The sequence below is a fragment of the Ornithorhynchus anatinus genome, chromosome 1 (genome assembly GCF_004115215.2).
Source record: "Ornithorhynchus anatinus isolate Pmale09 chromosome 1, mOrnAna1.pri.v4, whole genome shotgun sequence".
In the NCBI taxonomy this organism is placed as follows: Eukaryota; Metazoa; Chordata; class Mammalia; order Monotremata; family Ornithorhynchidae; genus Ornithorhynchus; species Ornithorhynchus anatinus.
This window is the reverse complement of record NC_041728.1, coordinates 100,008,007-100,030,459: the sequence shown is the minus strand read 5'-3', so window position 1 is coordinate 100,030,459 and position 22,453 is coordinate 100,008,007. Positions and strand designations below refer to the sequence as shown.

The 22,453-nt window shown below is 50.8% G+C and overlaps 2 protein-coding genes across 2 annotated transcripts in view; both read right to left on the bottom strand.

Moving 5' to 3' along the window:
* The window catches only part of NPHP1 (nephrocystin 1), a 48,233-nt gene extending 29,434 nt beyond the window's left edge, over positions 1-18,799 (bottom strand). Inside the window, exons 1-8 of the mRNA XM_039914008.1 lie at positions 18,761-18,799; positions 16,039-16,203; positions 12,394-12,467; positions 10,821-10,881; positions 9,480-9,604; positions 5,155-5,353; positions 2,663-2,764; positions 324-427 (exon numbers count right to left, since the gene is read on the bottom strand). Coding sequence (XP_039769942.1) covers positions 324-427; positions 2,663-2,764; positions 5,155-5,353; positions 9,480-9,604; positions 10,821-10,881; positions 12,394-12,467; positions 16,039-16,203; positions 18,761-18,799 — 869 coding nt within the window. The remainder of the gene's footprint in view (positions 1-323; positions 428-2,662; positions 2,765-5,154; positions 5,354-9,479; positions 9,605-10,820; positions 10,882-12,393; positions 12,468-16,038; positions 16,204-18,760) is intronic.
* Positions 18,719-21,355, bottom strand: MTLN (mitoregulin). The gene is made up of 2 exons (XM_039912350.1): positions 20,637-21,355; positions 18,719-18,809 (listed from the first exon to the last, which is right to left on the bottom strand). Exon 1 carries the CDS (start codon positions 21,315-21,317, stop codon positions 21,147-21,149), a length of 171 nt encoding a protein of 56 aa, XP_039768284.1. The 5' UTR covers positions 21,318-21,355; the 3' UTR covers positions 18,719-18,809; positions 20,637-21,146.
* Between the last annotated feature and the right edge of the window lie 1,098 nt (positions 21,356-22,453).

Here is a 22,453-nt window from a genome sequence, read left to right as displayed (position 1 = left end):
AGTCGGACGAGGCATTCCCTGACCTCAGGGAGCTTACAGTCTAGAGAGATTGCAAAGAACGTACGGAAAGTAGAACGGTAAAACCCACGGCACTGTTTATCCAAAGAGAATATTTCTTTATGTACATCTGACACGACTACTACAACCAGGTCAAGATCAGCGAGGTTTGGCGTAAATATGAAGCGGCAAGAGTAGTCTCTGCCACAGACCGAGAGTTAAAATGTCAGCCCAGGTCTCTCCACTTCAAGCTATTTTTGAACAACAAAAACATTTTCGGAGAAGTTGCGCTCCATCAACTCTGATGCTTCACAGACTCAAATTACCTCGGTTTAATTTTCATCCCATCTGCTGTTTCATCTACCATGTCTATGTCTTCTTCACTTTTCTCTTCACTTGACTCCTGACCTTTCCCTTCTTTATCGTAGGGCTAAAAGTCAACATTAAAATGTGAATTACTTTTTGCTATCGGTATCAGCATTTAGAAAAAGACTTGGGGTCTCTAAACTGCCTCACCATACCGACTAAGTGCTCGAAACAGTCAATAAAACCAAAGCTGGCGATAAATTTCCCCCGTTCCCCTGGGCACGGAGTTCATCAAGCATATCCACCCTTGGGAACTTAATTCAATCGAAGCAGGGGACTTCAGCTTTCCGGCAACTGAATCCTCGCTGTTAATTGCTATTACGTTCCGCAAAGGGAAAGGAACTTTTCTGACCTTTTATTGACAGCATTGTAAGGTTTAGAAAATTAAATGTGAATGAATCAAAGCTGATTAACACTTAAGAACTCAGGTTTTCTCCTCAGGAGGGGTACTAGTTTCTCCAAATGTCAATATATATTTAATTTTTTTAAATACTGATTAACTGTTCCAGTCTTTTAATAATAATACCTTGCATCTGTAGCGTGCTTTTATTTTTCCAAAGCACATTTATATGAGACAGGAATAATAATAATGATAATAATGTTGGTATTTGTTAAGTGCTTACTATGTGCAGACCACCGTTGTAAGCGCTGGGGGAGATACAGGGTCATCTGGTTGTCCCACGCGAGGCTCACGGTTAATCCCTATTTTACAGATGAGGTAACTGAGGCACAGAGAAGTTAAGTGACTTGCCCACAGTCACACAGCTGACAAATGGCAGAGCCGGGATTCGAACCCATGACCCCTGACTCCCAATCCCGGGCTCTTTCCACTGAGCCACGCTGCTTCTCCAATAGTATCCAATCTGATTGTCCTGTATCTAGCGCAGCTCTTAGAACAGTGCGTAGCACATAGTAAGTGCTTAATGAGTACCACAGTTATTATTATCATCAATTATCACATTATAGTCTCCTCCTTATGAGGTAAGGAAAGGCAGATAGTTTCATCCTCTCTTTTTAGATGAGGAAACACAGCGCTTAAACGAGTTGCCTAAGGTCCCACGGCAGGCCGGTGATAGAGCTGGGCAACAGCCCGGCCTAGCGTAAAGAGCACGGGCCCGGGGTCAGTAGACCTCAGTTTTCATCCCGGCTCTGCCACCTCCCAGCTGTGTGACCTTGCACAAGTAATTTTAGCTCTTCGTGCCTCAGTTTCCTCATCTGTAAAATGGGGGTTAAGCCTGTGAGCCCCACGTGGGACATGGACCGCGTCCAACCCGATTACTTTCTATCTACCCAAGGGCTTAGAATAGTGCCGGGCAAATAGGAACAAACACCATTTAACACACAATCTAAAACTTTACCCCTCTATGTCTCGGTTGCCTCATCCGGCCCTGGGAACCTCATATGGGACAAGGAATGTGGGTTGAGACTGTGAGCCCCTCCTGGCTTGCTTGTCTCTACTCCAGGGCTTAGTACAGTGCCTGGCACATAGTAAGCACTTAACAAATACCATAATAATAATAATAATAATGATAATTATCATTGTTACATAAACATATAGTACATATTCTATAGTATATAGTAGGGATTGGGTAGGGATTGTCTCTATCTGTTGCGGAATTGTACTTTCCAAGTGCGTGTGGCTCAGTGACAAGAGCCCGGGCTTGGGAGTCAGAGGACATGGGTTCCAATCCCGACTCTGCCCCTTGTCAGCTGTGTGACTGTGGGCAAGTCACTTCACTTCCTCTGTGCCTCAGTTCCCTCATCTGGAAAATGGGGATGAAGACTGTGAACCTCATGTGGGACAGCCTGATTACCTTGTATCTCCCCCAGCGCTTAGAACAGTGCTCTGCACAGAGTAAGCGCTTAACAAATACCAACATTATTATTATGCCAGCTTGATTATCCTATATCTACCCAGAGCTTAGGACACAGTAAGCACGTAACAAATATCTCTTATTATCATTATTATTATTATTCATACTACTAACTGGGGCTAAAACCTAGGTCTCCTGTCTCCCGATCCCAAACTGCTGTTCCTACAACTATGCTGTCCCGCCTTTTAATTCGGATTAGTTTCAATAACATCCTCGAGTGCCCTCTTCAGGTACGCACCACAGGACTGATTTCCTTTCAGCTGTTTCACGTGAAAATGATTTTTGAATTTTCTTTAGAGTCCTCTGGAATTTAATCACACTCCATATCCCGCAGAATTTTGCCGTTACACAGAAGGAAAATGATGGCAAAAATGACCGGGACAAAAAAGACAAGGAAACAGAGAAGAATTCGCAAACATGCTAACCTCCAGGTAGGTTTTGGGAACGACGCCTTTCCTTCCTTTGGAGTTTTTAGCCAGCCACCAACCGTCTGGTTTCTTTTCGAGTATCAGGAGAACCTCACTTTTCTTCAAGAGAAATAAGCTCCGTAAATCCACAGCTTGTCGGGTTTCAAAATAAGAGATGTGCTCCATACTTGTTAGTAATTCTGATATTTATCAAAAGCTTTCCCTCGATATATTACGATTTATTAAGTCACCTGTAGTAGCCCCAGAGAAGATTCAAAAAATGTAACCTCTAAAGGCTTCAGAGCTTGACAGGATACCTGTCCCTGTTCACACAAGCGAAATCAATCAATGGTATCTCAGTTAATCAGTAGTATTTATTGAGCGTTTTCTCTGTGCAGAGCACTGCACTAAGCAGGTGGGAGAGTATATTACAGCAGAGTTGGCAGACTCATTGCCTGCCCACAATAAACTTAGTCTAGTGGGGGTGAAAGACATTAATACAAATAAATAATTTCCGGCTATGTCCAGAAGTGCTGTGGGGCCGAGGGCAGGGTGAATTCCAAATGCCCAAAGAGCACAGATTCATTCTCATAATCCCCTGAGAATGTACTTCAAATTGAAAAGTTTCTGGATTCTTAAATTTTATATGCTATTTTTTCATTTCTATGAGGTAACTTTGAGAAATGAAAAAGGAGATTATCAAGTAGCAGCTGAAAAAATAAAATATATTTATGTACTGACAGACAAAATGGTTGAATGCTTAAAAGTTGTCCTGTGAGAGGGGCTTTTTTTCCCGGCTCCCTCTCCCTTCTAAGTCATCTAAGACCTTGGACCAGTGACCTTTGAGGGCATTTGCTATTCGCCCCACCCTCAGCCCACCAGAACTTATGCATGTATCTTTAAATCATGGAGTATAAATTACTTATTTATATTAATGTCTGTCTCCCTTTCTAGACTTTAAGCTTACTGTGCGCAGGAACTGTGTCTACCAACTTTATTTTACTGTACTCTTCTTAGTGCTCAGTAAAATGCTTTGAACATAGTAAGTGCTCAATAAATACCACTGATGTGACGATGATGAGGTTATTTTATATCGTTTTGATCGAAAGCCTAGTAGATGAGATTCTCAGACTATGGAGTTCAAGAGTAAATACTGGTCAAGTCCTCCAAATGTGCAATCCTTTTGCTCATCTTTCTCCTAAGTATTTTCAACCCCCCCCCCCCCCGCCCCAGAGAAGCAGCGTGGCTCAGTGGAAAGAGCACGGGCTTGGGAGTCAGAAGTCATGGGTTCGAATCCTGCCTCCGTCGCTCATCAGCTATGTGACTGTGGGCAAGTCACTTCACTTCTCTGTGCTTCAGTTACCTCATCTGGAAAATGGGCATTAAGACTGTGAGCCTCACGTGGGACAACGACCCTGTATCTCCCCCAGTACCTAGAAGAGTGCTCTGCACATAGTAAGCACTTAATAAATACCAACATTATTATTACACCTCCTATTCTCCCGACCATTCCAAGATGACTAGCTCAGCTGAGCTTGCTGAAGGAGAGCTTCAGAGCCAGTTTTAAGAGTTTCAACAGGAAGAACTGCTCCATGGCAGGTGAAAAGCCCAGGGGCTTGCTGGCTCCCACCGCCCCCACCAGCGCTGATTCTGAGCATCTATTCTCCCGAGGAGCCAGGGTTCGCATGGAAAATGACCAAACAATAGCAAAAAGAGGGTGAGCTAAATAATATAATAATAATAATGTTGGCATTTATTAAGCACTTACTATGTGCAGAGCACTGTTTCTAAGCGCTGGGGTAGATACAGGGTAATCAGGTTGTCTCACTTGAGGCTCCCACTCTTAATCTCCATTTTACAGATGAGGTAACTGAGGCACAGAGAAGTGAAGTGACTTGCCCACAGTCACCCAGCTGACAAGTGGCAGAGCTGGGATTCGAACCCATGACCTCTGACTCCCAAGCCCGTGTTCTTTCCACTGAGTCAACATGCCAGGATGGGCAATTAAATAAATAACAAATAAACACGTAAGTGCGTAAGAGTACTGAGGTGGCATGTCTGAAAAAGGAGAGGGGGGAGAAGAAGGGGGTTAAGGTGTCACAGAAACAGAAATGCAAGAATAAACACAGAATCCAGCTCAAGTCTCAAACTCAGATCCCCCTTATTCAAAGTACGCAGCCCTCCTAAACCCTTGCTGGCTCATCATTAAACTTTTTCAGCAAAATTTGGAATATTTGCTGCTATCATCGTTGATACGGATATTTAGTTCTTGCTCACAGGCAAGCTGCCTACCTCCTAAAGACTGCCTTTCATCTTTCCCTTTAACCGTCTTTGCGGATTAAATGTTTTCCTCTAGTGAAAAGACAGTCTAGCTCTAAAAGTACCAGATTTTAACCTTCTTCCTTAAATTAAGTAGCTGGATGATGGCTTTTCAATTAAATAGAATGACTGTGCTTTCATCCTGGATATTAGAAACCACATAAATGTCCAATGACAAAGTTATATTTTACCTTAATTGTGAGGTCGCCCTCTTGCTGAGCAACAAAGTCACCAATTGCCATATATTCATTTATATCTGGATTCTCTCCATCAGATTCATCTTCCTCTTCGTCTGTTTCTTCCTCATCTGAACTTTCTTCACTTTCATCTTCATCTTCATCATCTTCTTCCTCCTCTGGCTCTGTCTGATCATTACTGTGTTCCCCATCTCTGCAAAGAATCATCATATTGAATTATTACATTTGCAGAGATTAAATTATTCCTACTCAGTGTAAAACAGTGTTAAGGAACTGTAGTAATTAACAAAAATATTAATAGCATTTATTCAGTTCTCTCCATAGGTCAAACATTGTGTGCTGGAGTAGGTTCAAAATAAATAGACTGGACACGGTACCTCTCCTTCTCAAAATATAAAAGTAGGGAGAACAGGTATCTTATTCCCATTTTATGGTTGAGAAAACTGAAGCCCAGAGAGGTTAAGTGACTTGTCCAAGGTCTTACGGTGGTGCAACAGCAGAGCCAGAACTAGAACCCTGGTGTCCTGGCTGCTTCCCCTGCTCTATTAGACCACATGCTTCTTCTGTTTACTCTATCAATCAATAGTATTTCTTTTTTTATGGTATTTGTTACGCACTTACTACGCATCAAACGCTGTTCTAAGCCTTGGAGTAGGTACAATCTAATTACACGGGGCTCACAGTCTAAGTAGGAGGGATAACAGGTATCCCCATTTTACAGTCGAGGAAACTGAGGCACCGAGAAGTTAAGTGACTTCCCAAGATCACATAAAAAGCAATTGTTAGGGTCAGGATTAGGACCTAGGTCTACTAGACCACACTGCTTCTTATCTTTACTGAGAGGTCCCTGTGTGCAGAGCACAGTACTAAGCGTATGGGAGAGTACAATACCACAGACTTGGAAGACATATTCCCTGCCCACAGTGAGCTTGAAGCCCAGAGGCAGGCGAATCAAAATAGAGAAATAAATTACGGCTATGTACCGAAGTGTTGTGGGACTGAAGGTGGGGTGAATACCAAGTGCTCAGAGGATAAAGATTCAAATGCACGGATTACGCAGAAGGGAGAGGGAGTCGGGGAAAGTCAGCTTAACTGGGAAAGGCCTCTTGGAGGCTTCCCATCACTCAACCCTACGACTAACCAGGGGTCGGATAAAAGGGGACAATTGATTTTCTTCTTCCCTTACACTCGAGAATCCGGTTCTGCCCAAATCTTTGAAGATTGAGATGGAACTAGTCTGCCCCAGCCCACCAGAGAAGCAGCGTGGTCTACTGGACAGACCACAGAACTGGGAGTCAGAAGGACCCGAGTTCTAGTCCCGGGTGTGCCGCTTGTCTGCTGGGTGACCATGGGCGAGTCGCTTAACTTCTCTGTGCCTCACTTACCTTATCTGCAAAATGGGGATTAAAACTGTGAGCCCTACGTGGGACGGGGACGGTGTCCAAATTGATTATCTTGTATTCACCCCAACACTTAAAACAGTGCCTGGCACATAGTAAGCACTTAAATATCACGATTACTATTATTATTTTCCTGGGGGCCAACCCAACCCCAGAAGACCCTTGATCCCATAGACAGATCCCATAGGGAACCCCTCTGGAAGTCCCAATGTCCCTCCTTAGAGGATTGATTCAGTCCAGGATTCCACGGGCTGCTGAGTCCATGGATCAGTAATGTGGCCCAGATTGCTTGGGGAGGCCACCCAGAACCAAAGACGGCAAAGGACAAGAAGTCACTGCACCTCCTTCGATGGTAAAAGGGTGACCTGATGTTCTGGACTCCCTGGAGGCGGATCAGACCTTTAATCGGCAGTACTGGTTGTAAGGACGCAGGCTACATCTCGATCCGGGACATTTCTTATAATCGGTCCTTTACCATCCACCCACTCGTGCACCTCTGCGGCTCTGCCAAACGGCCCTCTCGGATTCAGTTCGTTCAAGTGTCATTTCACCTGTCTCCACCTCTTCTCTTCCAACGGGATCATCCGCTAGGGAATTCCCTCCCATTCTTTGGACAAGATTGAGTTAGAGATGACCATCACCAATTACTCTGTCCTCTTTCAAAGCCCTACTGCAGGCACGTCTGGTCCAAGATGCCTCCCCTAAACCCTCCTTTCCTCTTCTCCCTCTGGACTAGCTCCTTCATTCATCCCCCCTCCCGGCCCCAAAGTATCGATGTACATATCTATAATTTTATTTCTATTAATGGCTGTCTCCCCCTCTAGACCGTAAGCCCGTGTGGGCAGGGAATGTGTCCTGTTATACCGAACTCTCTCGAGTGCTTAGTACAGTCCTCGACACGCAAGAGGTGCGCAATATATACAACTGACTGACCGACTGTCCACGCTAGTGGCTTCAAAAGTTGCAACACACCTGACCCCTGCAGGATTACTCGGGTCTCTAGGGGATAATAATGCTGGTATTTGTTAAGCGCTTACTATGTGCAGAGCACTGTTCTAAGCGCTGGGGGAGATACAGGGTCATCAGGTTGTCCCACGTGAGGCCCACAGTTAATCCCCATTTTACAGATGAGGCAACCGAGGCCCAGAGAAGTGAAGTGACTTGCCCACAGTGACACAGCTGACAAGTGGCGGAGCCGGGATTCAAACCCATGACCTCTGACTCCCAAGCTCGGGCTCTTTCCACTGAGCCACGCTGCTTCCCAGTGCTGCCTATCGTTTGGTCAGGCTGCACAACTGGGCAGCGGTTGACCGCCACCTCTCAATATCACTGCTCTCCTGGGCCCCTGTCCCAACACCAAACATCACGGATTAAAAATCTACAGAATATACAGAAACACATCCTTTGGACACTGTCTTCCTTTGGTACCAGGCTGCCTCTTTTGCCTCCCCTCGAAACCGGCTCTCCCTTAGCCCCCACCATCCCGAGCGTCACCAACGTGACCGAGCACGTTAAAGTGGTCACAAAATGAAAATCTGCCTTGGTAGAGGACAACGGTAAAGGCTGATGGATATTAGTGATACATGTTTCTAAAACTAAATCCATCTTTCCACCGCACTTCTTCCCCTAAGCGCCGCTGTTTCCCCAGAGTCAACCGGCCGTCAGTCAATCGTATTTACTGAGCGCTTACTGGGTGCAGAGCACCGTACTAAGTGATTGGAAGAGTACAATATAACAATAACCGGACACATTCCCTGCCCACGATGAGAGGGGGAGACGGGCATAGTCATTTGTCCCCTGAGTCACCCCTAGATTTCACCGACCTGTTTTGCTTGTCTTGATGGTTTTGAGAGTTTCCTGATGTAAGCAGAACACAGCTTTTTTTTCAGGCCATTCATTCATTCAATAGTATTTATTGAGCACTTACTATGTGCAGAGCACTGTACTAAGCGCTTGGAATGGACAAATTGGCAACAGAGACAGTCCCTGCCCTCTGACGGGCTTACGGTCTAATAGGGGGAGACGGACAGTCGAGAACGATGGCAATAAGTAGAAGTGAGGGGATGAACATCTCATTAAAACAATAGCAAATAAATAGAATCAGGGTGATGTACATCTCATTAAACAAAATAAATAGGGTGATGAAGATATATACAGTCGAGCGGACGAGTACAGTGCTGACGGGGTGGGATGGGAGAGGGGGAGGAGCAGAGGGAAAGGGGGGAAAAGAGGGTATAGCTGCGGAGAGGTGAAGGAGGGGTAGAGGGAGCAGAGGGAAAAGGGGAGCTCAGTCTGGGAAGGCCTCTCGGAGGAGGTGAGCTTTAAGTAGGGATTTGAAGAGGGGAAGAGAATCAGTTTGGCAGAGGTGAGGAGGGAGGGCGTTCCGGGACCGCGGGAGGACGCGGCCCGGGGGTCGACGGCGGGACGGGCGAGACCGAGGGACGGCGAGGAGGTGGGCGGCGGAGGAGCGGAGCGTGCGGGGTGGGCGGTAGAAAGAGAGAAGGGAGGAGAGGTAGGAAGGGGCAAGGTGATGGAGAGCCTTGAAACCTCGAGTGAGAAGGTTTTGTTTCGTGCGGAGGTCGATAGGCAACCACTGGAGGTTTTTAAGAAGGGGAGTGACAGGCCCAGATCGTCTCTGCGGGAAGACGAGCCGGGCAGCGGAGTGAAGAATAGACCGGAGCGGGGCGAGAGAGGAGGAAGGGAGGCCAGAGAGAAGGCCGACACAGTAGTCTAGCCGGGATATAACGAGAGCCCGTAATAGTAAGGTAGCCGTTTGGGTGGAGAGGAAAGGGCGGATCTTGGCGATATTATAAAGATAGCAACGGTCCTACGAAAAGACCAACAAATCTCGACCGACCCTATCTTCTGCGGCGCTTATCGAAATAAAATGCGAAAACCTGTTTTTTCCAACTGACTTACTCAGTTTTATTTTCCCGACACAAGGTGACAGAAAGATTCTGCAGCTGCTGGGTTAGCTTTTCCAAGCGTTGCCGTTCCTCTTCTTTCCGCTGGAAATAGTTCCCTATGGGGGCCGGTTCATCAGCCTGGGAAACAAGCAGCGGCACTTGAAAATGCAATTTAATTTCAAGTTTCTGTGGGATTCATTTTTCTTGACACGGACTGCAACGAGTTTACTCATTTTGGGTGTCTTTCACTTGAATCTCCTTTCCATCTCCCTTCCTCAACTCTCTCCTATCTTTAATCCATCGATCAATCAATGGTATTTATTGAGCGGGTACCGTGTGCACAACACTCTACTAAGTTGAAGCCCTTGGGAGAGTGATACTAATAATAATTGTTGTCTGTATTAAGCGCTTGCTATGGTGCCAGGAACTGAGCGCTGGAGTGGATAAAAGCAAATCGGGTCCGACCCAGTCCCTGTCTCACACGGGGCTGGGCCTTAATCTCCATTTTACAGATGAGGTAACTGAAGCACAGAGAAGTGAAGTGACTTGCCCAAAGTCACACAGCAGACAAGTAGTAGAGTCAATACCATGACCTTCCGACTCCCAGGCCCTTGCTCTATCCACTGTGCCACGTTGCTTCCCCTTCCTTACAAGAGAGTTGGGAAACACAGCGTGGCTCAGTGAAAAGAACAAGGGCTTGGGAGTCCGAGGTCGTGGGTTCGAATCTCGACCCTGCCACTTGTCTGCTGTGTGACCTCGGACAAGTCGCTTAACTTCTCTGTGCCTCAGTTACCTCATCTGGAAAATGGGGATGAAAACTGTGAGCCCACATGGGACAACCTGATTACCTACTATCCACCCTAGTGCTTAGAACAGTGCTTGGCACATAGTAAGCGCTTAATTCCATAATAATTATTATTATTAATCCCAGCTCCGTCACTTAATAATAATAATGTTGGTATTTGTTAAGCGCTTACTATGTGCCGAGCACTGTTCTAAGCGCTGGGGGAGATACAGGGTAATCAGGTTGTCCCACGTGAGGCTCACAGTCTTCATCCCCATTTTACAGATGAGGGAACTGAGGCACAGAGAAGTGAAGTGACTTGCCCACAGTCACACAGCTGACAAGTGGCAGAGTCGGGAGTCGAACTCATGACCTCTGACTCCGAAGCCCGGGCTCTTTCCACTGAGCCACGCTGCTCCCCTTGGGAATTATGCTTGGGTTTCTTGACTGATCTGTCATACTTCTCAAATATTTATAACAGTACATTGCCTTTAGTAGGTACAATATATATATATATACATATATGCGTATACATATATATATATACACCTCATTGCTATTACTACTTACTTTGTTTAACTTTTGCAGAACATCTTTATTTTCATCTACTGATCTTTTCAACTGGATACATCTAAATTGAAAACAAAAGCACAATAGTAGATTTCTGCCATGACCGACAAAATAACGTCTGTAATTGAAACACACGGATTTTCTAAAAATAAGCTCTCATTACTCAAAAATGCAACGTTAGCTGTGGCATGAATACAACGACACTAACATGCTTTTGAATTTGGTATGCCCTGTTAGCTACTGACAAGAGGTTTAGCTGTTTCTAATTTACATTCACGCTTATGAACAAGGAAAGGGAAACCCCTAGGCATTAAGCCAATTGTTTTCAAAGAACAGCTGGAAAAGAGAGCCCTATTTTTAGAGGAGAAGCAGTGTGGCCTAGTGGAAAGAGCACAGGCCTGGGAGTCAGAAGATCTGGGTTCGGATGCTACCTCTGCCAACTGCTGGTGTGTCACCTTGGGCAAGTCACTTAAGTTCTCTGTGCCTCAGTTCTCCTGTTGGCCCTCCTATTTAAACTGTGAGCCCCATGCAGGACGAGGACTGTGTCCAACCTAATCAACTGAGAATAATAATAATTATAATATATTGTTATTACTATTATTACGTTACTTACTAAAGGCTTACTATGTGTCAAGAACTGTTCTTTGTATATATTTTTATTTTTGTATATATTTTTATTACCCGATTTATTTTGTTAATGAGATATACATCCCCTTGATTCTATTTATTGCTATTGTTTTAATGAGATGTACATCCTCTTGATTCTATTTATTGCTATTGTTTTTGTCTGTCTGTCTCCCTCAGTTAGACTGTAAGCCCGTCAATGGGCAGGGATTGTCTCTATCTGTTGCCGAACTGTCCATTCCAAGCGCTTACTACAGTGCTCTGCACATAGTAAGCGCTCCATAAATACTATTGAATGAATGAATGAACAAATACCAACATTATCAAGTGACGTGACTTGCTCAAGGTCAGGCAGCAGACAGGTGGCGGAGCCGGAATTAGAACCCGGGTCCTTCTGAGTGCCCAGGCCTGTGCTCTATCTACTAAAGCCAGATCTCAGAAAGGTGTTTGACACGTGGTGGGCACTTAAATACCACTTAAAAATAAAAGAGAGAGAAATGTACTAACCCACAGAAACAGCAGAGGAGTTATAACTTTTAGTGGGGCGTTTCTTTCTGGGCAAGAGGGGGAGAATGGAACGGCACACTGGGAAAGGGAGGGAAGATGAGAAACCAAGGAGGATAAAAAGAAGCACTCGGACAGGAGAGGGGCCCAATCCTCCCCCTTACAAATCGTGGTATTTGTTAGGCGCTTACTCTGTGCAGAGCGCCGTTCTAAGCGCTGGGGGATACAAGGCGATCAGGTTGTCCCCCGTGGGGCTCACGGCTTTTTTAATCCCCATTTGACAGAGGAGGGAACTGAGGCCCAGAGAAGCCAAGTGACCTGCCCAAGGTCACCCGGCCGACTAGCGGCGGAGGCGGGATTAGAACCCGTGACCTCTGACTCCCCAGCCCGCGCTCTTTCCACTGAGCCGGGCCGCTTACGCGTGGGTCACCGTAGTGTACCGCACCTCTGATAGATGCCCGTCCTTTTCTCGCCTTCTAACTTTCCCTCCGACAGACTCCGTCGAAGCAAGTCGTCGACCTAAATTAAAGCGTACAAAGTCAAAAAAAAAAAAAACAACAAAAGAAGGTTTTTTTCCACTTTTACCTAGAATATCACGGCAGCCTTTCAAAATGATCTCCCCAGTGCCTCCTCGCCAACCCCCCCTCCAAGAGGCCTTCCTCAATTAAGGTCCGCTAGCCCTCGTCGTGTCATTCCCGACGTCTGGGAGGCGGTGGGAAGGGCAGGGTAACGCCTCGAGAGTCTCATCGCCATTACCTTTCTGATTTCTTCCACACTGATGGAGGGGGAGGGGGAGAGGAGGAGGAGGAGGAGGAGAGGAGGGAGGAGGGGGAGGGAGGAGGAGGGAGGAAGAGGGAGGGGAGGAGGAGAGGAGGAGGGAGAGGAGAAGGAGAGAGGAGGAGGAGGAGAGGAGGAGGGAGAGGAGGAGGGAGAAGAGGAGGAAAGAGGGAGAGGAGGAGGGAGGAAGAGGGGGGGAGGAGAGGAGGAGAGAAGAGGAGGAAGAGGGAGAGGAGGAGGGAGAAGAGGAGGGGAGGAGGAGAGGAGGGAGGGAGAGGAAAGGGAGAGGGAGGAGGGAGGAGAGGAGGAGGAAGAGAGGAGGGAGAAGAGAGGAAGAGGGAGAGGAGGAGGGAGGAAGAGGAGGGGGAGAGGAGAGGAGGAGGGAGAGGAGGAGGAGAGAAGAGAGGAAGAGGAGAGGAGGGAGGAGGAAGAGGAGGGGGAGAGGAGAGGAGAGGAGGAGGGAGAGGAGAAAGAAGAGGAGGAGGGAGGAAGAGGAGAAGGGAGGGGAGGAGGAGGAGGAGGAAGGAAGAGGAGGGGGAGAGGAGGGAGGAGGGGGAGAAGAAGAGGAGGGAGAGGAGGAGGAGGAGGAGGGGGAGGGGGAGAGAGAAGGAGGAGGGGAGGAGGAGGAGGAGGGAGAGGAGAGGAGGGAGAGGAGGGAGGAGGGGAGGGGGGAGGAGGGAGAGAAGAAGGAGGAGGGAGAGGAGGAGGAGGAAGGAGAGGAGGGGAGGAGGAGGGGGGAGAGGGAGGAGGAGGGGAGGAGGAGGGAGGAGGAGGAGGAGGGGGGAGGGGGAGAGAAGAAGGAGGAGGAGAGGAGGAGGAGGAAGGAGAGGAGGGGGAGGAGGGAGGGGGAGGAGGAGAGAAGAAGGAGGAGGGAGAGGAGGAGGAGGAAGGAGAGGAGGGGAGGAGGAGGGGGGAGAGGGAGGAGGAGGGGAGGAGGGAGGGGAGGAGGAGGAGGAGGGGGAGGGGGAGAGAAGAAAGGAGGAGGGGAGGAGGAGGAGGAGGGAGAGGAGGAGGAGGAGGGGGGAGGAGGAGAGAAGAAGGAGGAGGGAGAGGAGGAGGAGGAAGGAGAGGAGGGGGAGGAGGAGGGGGGAGAGGGAGGAGGAGGGGAGGAGGGAGGGGAGGAGGAGGAGGAGGGGGAGGGGGAGAGAAGAAGGAGGAGGGGAGGAGGAGGAGGAGGGAGAGGAGGAGGAGGAGGAGGGGGGAGAGGAGAGAAGAAGGAGGAGGGAGAGGAGGAGGAGGAGGGAGAGGAGGGGGAGGAGGAGGGGGAGAGGGAGGAGGAGGGGGAGGAGGGGAGGGGAGGAGGAGGAGGAGGGGGGAGGGGAGAGAAGAAGGAGGAGGGGGAGGAGGAGGAGGAGGAGAGGAGGAGGAGGAGGAGGGGGAGGAGGAGAGAAGAAGGAGGAGGAGAGGAGGAGGAGGAAGGAGAGGAGGGGAGGAGGAGGGGGAGAGGGAGGAGGAGGGGGAGGAGGGAGGGGAGGAGGAGGAGGAGGGGGAGGGGGAGAGAAGAAGGAGGAGGGGAGGAGGAGGAGGGAGGGAGAGGAGGAGGAGGAGGAGGGGGGAGGAGGAGAGGAAGAAGGAGGAGGGAGAGGAGGAGGAGGGAGAAGGAGGGGGAGGAGGAGGGGGAGAGGGAGAGGAGGGGGAGGAGGGAGGGGAGGAGGAGGAGGAGGGGGAGGGGAGAGAAGAAGGAGGAGGGGGAGGAGGAGGAGGAGGAGAGGAGGAGGAGGAGGAGGGGGAGGAGGAGAGAAGAAGGAGGAGGGAGAGGAGGAGGAGGAAGGAGAGGAGGGGGAGGAGGAGGGGGGAGGGAGGAGGAGGGGGAGGAGGGAGGGGAGGAGGAGGAGGAGGGGGGAGGGGGAGAGAAGAAGGAGGAGGGGGAGGAGGAGGAGGAGGGAGAGGAGGAGGAGGAGGAGGGGGAGGAGGAGAGAAGAAGGAGGAGGGAGAGGAGGAGGAGGAGGGAGAGGAGGGGAGGAGGAGGGGGGAGAGGGAGGGAGGGGAGGAGGGAGGGGAGGGAGGAGGAGGAGGGGGGAGGGGGAGAGAAGAAGGAGGAGGGGGAGGAGGAGGAGGAGGAGAGGAGGAGGAGGAGGAGGGGGAGGAGGAGAGAAGAAGGAGGAGGGGAGAGGAGGAGGAGGAAGGAGAGGGAGGGGGAGGAGGAGGGGGGGAGAGGAGGGAGGAGGGGGGGAGAGAGGAGGGAGGAGGAGAGAGGAGGGGGGAGGGGGAGAGAAGAAGGAGGAGGGAGGAGGAGGGAGGAGGGAGAGGAGGAGGAGGAGGGAGGGAGGAGGAAGAAGAAGGAGGAGGAGGGAGGAGGAGGGAGGAGGGGAGGAGGAGGGGGAGGGGAGGAGGAGGGGGAGAGGGAGGGGAGGAGGAGGAGGAGGGGGAGGGAGAGAAGAAGGAGGAGGGGAGAGGAGAGGAGGGAGAGGAGGAGAGGAGGAGGGGAGGAGGAGAGAAGAAGGAGGAGGGAGGAGGAGGAGGAGGGAGAGAGGGAGGAGGAGGGGGAGAGGAGGAGGAGGGGGAGGAGGGAGGGAGGAGGAGGAGGGGAGGGGGAGAGAAGAAGGAGGAGGGGAGGAGGAGGAGGAGGGCGAGAGGAGGAGGAGGAGGGGGGGAGGAGGAGGAGAAGAAGGAGGAGGGAGAGGAGGAGGAGGAAGGAGGAGGGGGAGGAGGAGGGGGAGAGGGAGGAGGAGGGGGAGGAGGGAGGGGAGGAGGAGGAGGAGGGGGAGGGGAGAGAAGAAGGAGGAGGGGGAGGAGGAGGAGGAGGGAGAGGAGGAGGAGGAGGAGGGGGGAGGAGGAGAGAACGAAGGAGGAGGGAGAGGGAGGGAGGAGGAGGAGAGGAGGGGGAGGAGGAGGGGGAGAGGGAGGAGGAGGGGGAGGAGGGAGGGGAGGAGGAGGAGGAGGGGGGAGGGGGAGAAGAAGGAAGAGGAGGGGAGGAGGAGGAGGAGGGAGAGGAGGAGGAGGAGGAGGGGGGAGGAGGAGAGAAGAAGGAGGAGGAGAGGAGGAGGAGGAGGGAGAGGAGGGGGAGGAGGAGGGGGAGAGGGAGGAGGAGGGGGAGGAGGGAGGGAGGAGGAGGAGGAGGGGAGGGGGAGAGAAGAAGGAGGAGGGGGAGGAGGAGGAGGAGGGAGAGGAGGAGGAGGAGGAGGGGGAGGAGGAGAGAAGAAGGAGGAGGGAGAGGAGGAGGAGGAAGGAGAGGAGGGGGAGGAGGAGGGGGGAGAGGGAGGAGGAGGGGAGAGGGAGGGGAGGGAGGAGGAGGGAGGAGGGGAAGGGGGGGAGGGAGGAGGGGGAGGGAGGAGGGGAGGGAGGAGGGGGAGGAGGGGGAGGGTGGCGGTACCTGCAGCTGCAGGTGGAGGCCTCGGCGCTGCGCGTCCTGGAGCGGGCCCGGGGCCGCCGAGCCGCCGCCATCGGTTGCCAGGGAGACCGCCGCGCTGCCGGCCCCTGAGGATGACGTCACCGCAGACGGCCCTTGGAGATGACGTCGACGCCGCCGGCCCCCCCCCTCCCCATTACGTCACCGCCCCCGCCCGCGCGCCCCCGGGCAGGAGGGGCCGGCGCCACCTAGCGGCTGAGCCCAGCCACGCCCGCCGCCCCGGCCTCAGACGCCCCCCCGCCCCCCCCACGACACGTGGGGAGCCACATTATCATCATCACCATTATTCTATCAATTATATGACCATAGCATTATTAGATAAGGATTATTATTATTTCATCCATTCAATCGTATTCATTGAGCGCTGTGTGGAGAGCACTGGACTACTACGACGCTTAACAAATACCGGCATTATTATGATTAGTACTACTACTGAGGTTGGAATTTTATAATAATAATAATGTTGGCCTTTGTGAAGCGCTTACTATGTGCCGAGCACTGTTCTAAGCGCTGGGGGAGATACAGGGTCATCAGGTCGTCCCACGTGAGGCTCCCGGTCTTCATTCCCATTTTACAGATGAGGGAACTGAGGCCCAGAGAAGTGAAGTGACTTGCCCACAGTCACCCAGCTGACAAGGGGCAGAGCCGGGATTCGAACCATCTGCTCTTTGGTATTCGTTAAGCGCTTACTCTGTGCAGAGCACTGCTCTAAGCGCTGGGGGAGATACAGGGTATCAGGTGGTCCCACGTGAGGCTCACGGTCTTCATCCCCATTTGACAGATGAGGGAACTGAGGCGCAGAGAAGTGAAGTTACTTGCCCACAGACTTGAGAAGCAGCGTGGCTCAGTGGAACGAGCACGGGCTTTGGAGTCAGGGCTCATGAGTTCGAATCCCAGCTCTGCCACTTGTCGGCTGTGTGACTGTGGGCAAGTCACTTAACTTCTCTGTGCCTCAGTTCCCTCATCTGTAAAATGGGGATGAAGACTGTGAGCCCCACGTGGGACAACCTGATTCCCCTGTGTCTACCCCAGCGCTTAGAACAGTGCTCAGCACATAGTATGCGCTTAATAAAATACCAACACAGTCACCCACCTGACAAGTGGCGGAGCTGGGATTCGAACCCACGACCTCTGACTCCCAAGCCCGGGCTCTTTCCGCCGAGCCACACTGCTTCTCCTAATAATACCGGTATTTGTTCAGCCTGCACTGTTCCAAGCGCTGGGTAGACACGAGGTCAACAGGTGGTCCCACGCGGGGCTCCCCTCCCTCTCCTCCCTGCGAGAAGTTGGGGGAGAAAGGCTTCCCTGGAAATTAAAAGGGGGAGACGGCGGCTCCAGCCCTTCATCCTGCTCTTCGCGGGGGCAGGTCCCTACGAAGTTCATTCAGTCGTATTTAGTGAGCGCTTACTACGTGCAGGGCACTGTACTAAGCGCTAGGAATGGACAATTCGGCCACAGATAGAGACAATCCCTGCCCAGTGACGGGCTCACGGTCTGATCGGGGGGAGGCAGACGGACAAAAAACAAGACCACATCATCACGATAAATAGAATCAAGGGGATGGACACCTCATTAACAAAATAAATAAATAGGGAAATAAAATGCAGAGCATACTAAGCATTTGGAAGTCTATCTCCCTCCCTCTTCGACTTTAAGCCCCACGTGGGACAGGGACTGTGTCAAATCTGGTTATCTTCTAATAATAACTATATAATATATAAATAAATATCTTCTAATAATAACTAAGTGCCAAGCACGGTTCTAAGCACTCGGGGTGGGGGGGAATCCAAGGTCATCAGGTCACAGTCTTCATCCCCATTTTCCAGATGAGGTCACTGAGGCCCAGAGAAGCCCGTCAAAGGGCAGGCACTGTCTCTGTTATCGCTTTGTCCATTCCAAGCGCTTAGTCCAGTGCTCTGCACATAGTAAGCGCTCAATAAATACTATTGAATGAAATAAATACTATTGAAGTCACTTGCCCAAAGTCACACAGATAACAAGTGGCGGAGCCGGGATTAGAACCCACGACCTCTGACTCCCAAGCCCGGGCTCTTTCCACTGACCCACGCTGTACTTAGCAGATAGTGAGCAGTTAATATACGCCGATAATGTCATTTTTTTTTTTTACAGTAAACACGATCTCCGCCCTCATACGGTGGCCACTTGGATGGAGGGGATGAGGCTCGTCTTGGAAGAGTTGGGGAGCGAAACCAAGAGGATTTGTTTAACGGTATTTGTTAAGCGCTTACTACGTGCCGGGCACTGTGCTAAGCACCGGGGGAGATGCAAGATAATCAGGTTCAACAGTGTCCGTGTCCCATAAGGGGCTCACGGTCTTAATCCCTATTTTCCAGACGAGGTAACCGAGGCCCAGAGAGGCTAAATGACTTGTCCAAGGTCACACAGCAGACGAGGGGCGGAGCCGGGATTAGAACTCAGATCCTCTTGACTCCCAGGTCTGTGCTCTTTCCACTCGGCACACTGTTTTAGGGATAAACTGAACAAGGGGAATGAAAGAGAGGAAGAGAGAGAGCTGGGGAATTAAAAAGGACACAATCTACCCGATTCCATTCATCCTAAAAGGGCAACAGGAAAGGGGGAAATGGCCGAGCCACCTAGAAAACACCTCCTTTCAAAAATGAGATTCGATTGTTCCAAAAATATTTATTCTTTAAATAATTCCTACAGCATCCGGACGTCGTTCCGTTCTCTGTTCGGCACCCATCTTCGACACGCTGTTAAAATAAGAGTCAATCGAGTCATTCACCCCAAATGTCGCAGCTTAAATTGACAACATAAAGACCGTGCAATAGTAATAGAAATATTGTTTTCAATCCCCCCAGAAGCTTCAGAATGGCCCGGATTGGGTTTCGGGCCTCTACTTGCTCATTTCCCAAGTGCTCAGTAGAGTGTTTTACCCGGAGAAGGCATTCGGGAAATACTAGTTGCCTACTGTGTGACCTTGGGCAAGTCACTTGACTTCTCCGGGCCTCAGTGACCTCATCTGTAAAACGGGGATGAAGACTGTGAGCCCCACGTGGGTCAGGGACTGTGTCCAACCCAATTACCTTGTATCTACCCCAGCGCTTGGTATAACGCCTGGCACACAGTAATAATAATAATAATGATGGCATTTATTAAGCGCTTACTATGTGCCAAGCTCCTTTCTAAGGGCTGGGGAGGATACAAGGTGATCAGGTTGTCCCACGTGGGGCTCACCGTCTTCATCCCCATTGTCCAGATGAGGGAACTGAGGCCCAGAGAAGTGAAGTGACTTGCCCAAAGTCCCACAGCTGGAATTTGAACCCATGACCTCTGACTTCCCAGCCCTTGCTCTTTCCACTGAACCACGCTGCTTCTCCACTTAAGGATATAACAAATCCCCAGTAAGGACTTAACAAATGCCACGATTAGTAGGGCTCAGTACAGAGCCTGGAGCATAGTAAGCGTTTCACGAATACCACGATTATTAATGCTTAGTACAGTGCTTGGCACATAGTAAGCGCCTAACAAATGCCACAGTTATTATCATCACTATGTGTCAGGCAGTGTACTAAACCTTGGGCTGTATCCAGCGCTTAGTACAGTGCATGGCACATAGTAATGCTTAACAAATTCAACTATTATTATTATTATTACTTGGGTTAGACCCGAGCAGGTGAGAAGCAGCGTGGCTCGGTGGACAGAGCGCGGGCCTGGGAGTGCCAAGGCCGTGGGTTCTAATTCTGACTCCGCCACTTGTCTGCTGTGTGACCTTGGACAAGTCATTTCCCTTCCTCTGGGCCTCAGTGACCTCATCTGTAAAATGGGGATTAAAAGTGTGAGCCCCACGTGGGACGGGGACTGTGTCCAACTTGATTAACTTGCACCTACCCCGGCGCTTAAAACAGTGCTGGGCCTATAGTAAGCGCTTACCAAAGCCCATAATAATAATAATGGGAGAAGCAGCGTGGCTCAGTGGAAAGAGCCCGGGCCTGGGAGTCAGAGGTCGTGGGTTCTAATCCTGCCTCCGTTACTTGTCTGCTGTGTGACTTTGGGCAAGTCACTTCACTTTTCTGGGCCTCAGTTCCCTCATCTGTAAAATGGGGATTAACCGTGAACCTCACGTGGGCCGACCTGATGACCCTGTATCTCCCCCAGCGCTTAGAACAGTGCTCGGCACATAGTAAGCGCTTAACAAACACCAACATTATTATTCTCTGGGCCTCAGTTCCCTCATCTGGAAAAGGGGGATGAAGACTGGGACCCCCATGGGGACAAGGGTTCTGATGACTTTACATCTAACCCAACGCTTAGAGCAGCGCCCGGAACGTAGTAAGCGCTTAAAAATACCGTAATTATTATTGTTAATAAAATGGGACTGGACAGAGTCCCAGGAGGCAGGGCCTAACCTATACCGTAATTACTCTTATCATTATTTTTGATACTAAAATGGGGTTGGCCAGAGTCCCGGGGGGCAGGGCTTACCAGATACTGTAATTATTATGGTTATTATTAATAATAAAATGGGGCTGGGCAGAGTCCCGGGCCTTGCCCCGTGAAGGTCACTGGGGCCCACTCACCGGGGCTTGGCCGGGGAGCCCTGGAACCGGGGCCGAGCTGCAAGGGACCGAGCTGCATGGGACCGAGCTGCAAGGGACCGAGCTGCGAGCTTCGAGCTGCAAGCTTTGGACTGCAGGGCTCCGAGCTGCAAGGCTTCGAGCTGCAAGCTTCGAGTTGCAAGCTTCGAGCTGCAAACTTCCGAGCTGCAAGGCTTCGAGCTGCCAGCTTCCGAGCTGCAAGGCTTCGAGCTGCAAGGGCCCGAGCTGCAAGGGCCCGAGCTGCAAACCTCCGAGCTGCAAGCTTCGAACTGCAGGGCTCCGAGCTGCAAGGCTTCGAGCTGCAAGGGCCCGAGCTGCCGAGCTCCAAGCTGCAAGTCTCCCGCGCTGCCGAGCTCCGAGCTGCAAGGCTCCCGAGCTGCTGCAGGGCTCCCGAGCTGCTGCAGGGCTCCCGAGCTGCAAGGCCTCGAGTTGCAAGGGCCCGAGCTGCAAGTCACCCGAGCCGCAGGGCTCCGAGCTGCAAGGCTCCCCAGGTCAGGACAGATCGAGCTTCTTCTGCATGACGGCCAGCTTGTCCTGCAGCCGGCGCTTCCTCCAGTCGAGGTATCGCCTGCGGAGGCGGTTGGCCTGCCAGCCCACCAGGACCCCCGAGGCGAAGGACAGCAGCACGGCCAGCTGCAGGGTCCGCTCCGAGATGTCGCCCATCGCACCGGGCCGCGCCGCCCCGCGGCCGCCCGCCAGGGGGAGCCGGAGAGCCCGCCCAGCCGCGCCCCTCCCTCCCTCCTTCCCTCCCTCCTCCCCCCTCCCCTCCCACCAACTACGGCAGCCGCGCAGGGACAAAAGCCGCGGCCGCGTTCCGCCCGGGGCGTGCGCGCATGCGCCCTGCCCTCGGCCCCAGGCCCTTAGGCCGAACCCCAGGAGGGAGGCGCCACTCCCTCACTCATTCACTCGTCCCTTCATTCAGCCATTCAGCCATTCAGTCATTCGTTCATTCAGTCAGTCCATCAGTCATTCAGTCAGTCCGTCATTCAGTCCGTCATTCAGTCAGTCATTCAGTCCATCATTCATTCAGTCAGTCCATCATTCATTCAGTCCGTCATTCATTCAGTCAGTCCGTCATTCATTTATTCATTCAGTCATTCAGTCATTCATTCATTCATTTAGTCATTCAGTCAGTCCGTCATTCATTCATTTATTCATTCAGTCCGTCATTCATTCATTCATTTATTCAGTCAGTCCATCATTCATTCATTTATTCATTCAGTCCGTCATTCATTCATTCAGTCATTCATTCAGTCAGTCATTCATTCAGTCAGTCCGTCCATTCATTCAGTCCGTCATTCCTTCATTCAGTCATTCATTCAGTCAGTCCGTCCATTCATTCAGTCCGTCATTCCTTCATTCAGTCATTCATTCATTCAGTCCGTCATTCATTCATTCAGTCCATCATTCACTCAGTCATTCAGTCAGTCCATCATTCATTCAGCCAGTCATTCGGTCAGTCAGTCATTCAGTCCATCGTTCATTCATTCAGTCTGTCATTCATTGTCATTCAGTCATTCAATCAGTCATTCAATCAGTCGTTCATTCAGTCATTCATTCATTCAGTCCATCACTCATTCAGTCAGTCAGTCATTCATTTAGTCATTCGTTCAGTCAGTCATTCAGTCCATCGTTCATTCATTCAGTCAGTCCGTCATTCATTAAGTCGTTCAGTCATTCAACCAGTCATTCAGTCAGTCATTCAGTCAGCCATTCATTCATTCATTCATCTTTATTGAGCACTTACGCTGTGCAGAGCATTGAGAAGCAGCGTGGCTTCAGGGAAAGAGCCTGGGCTT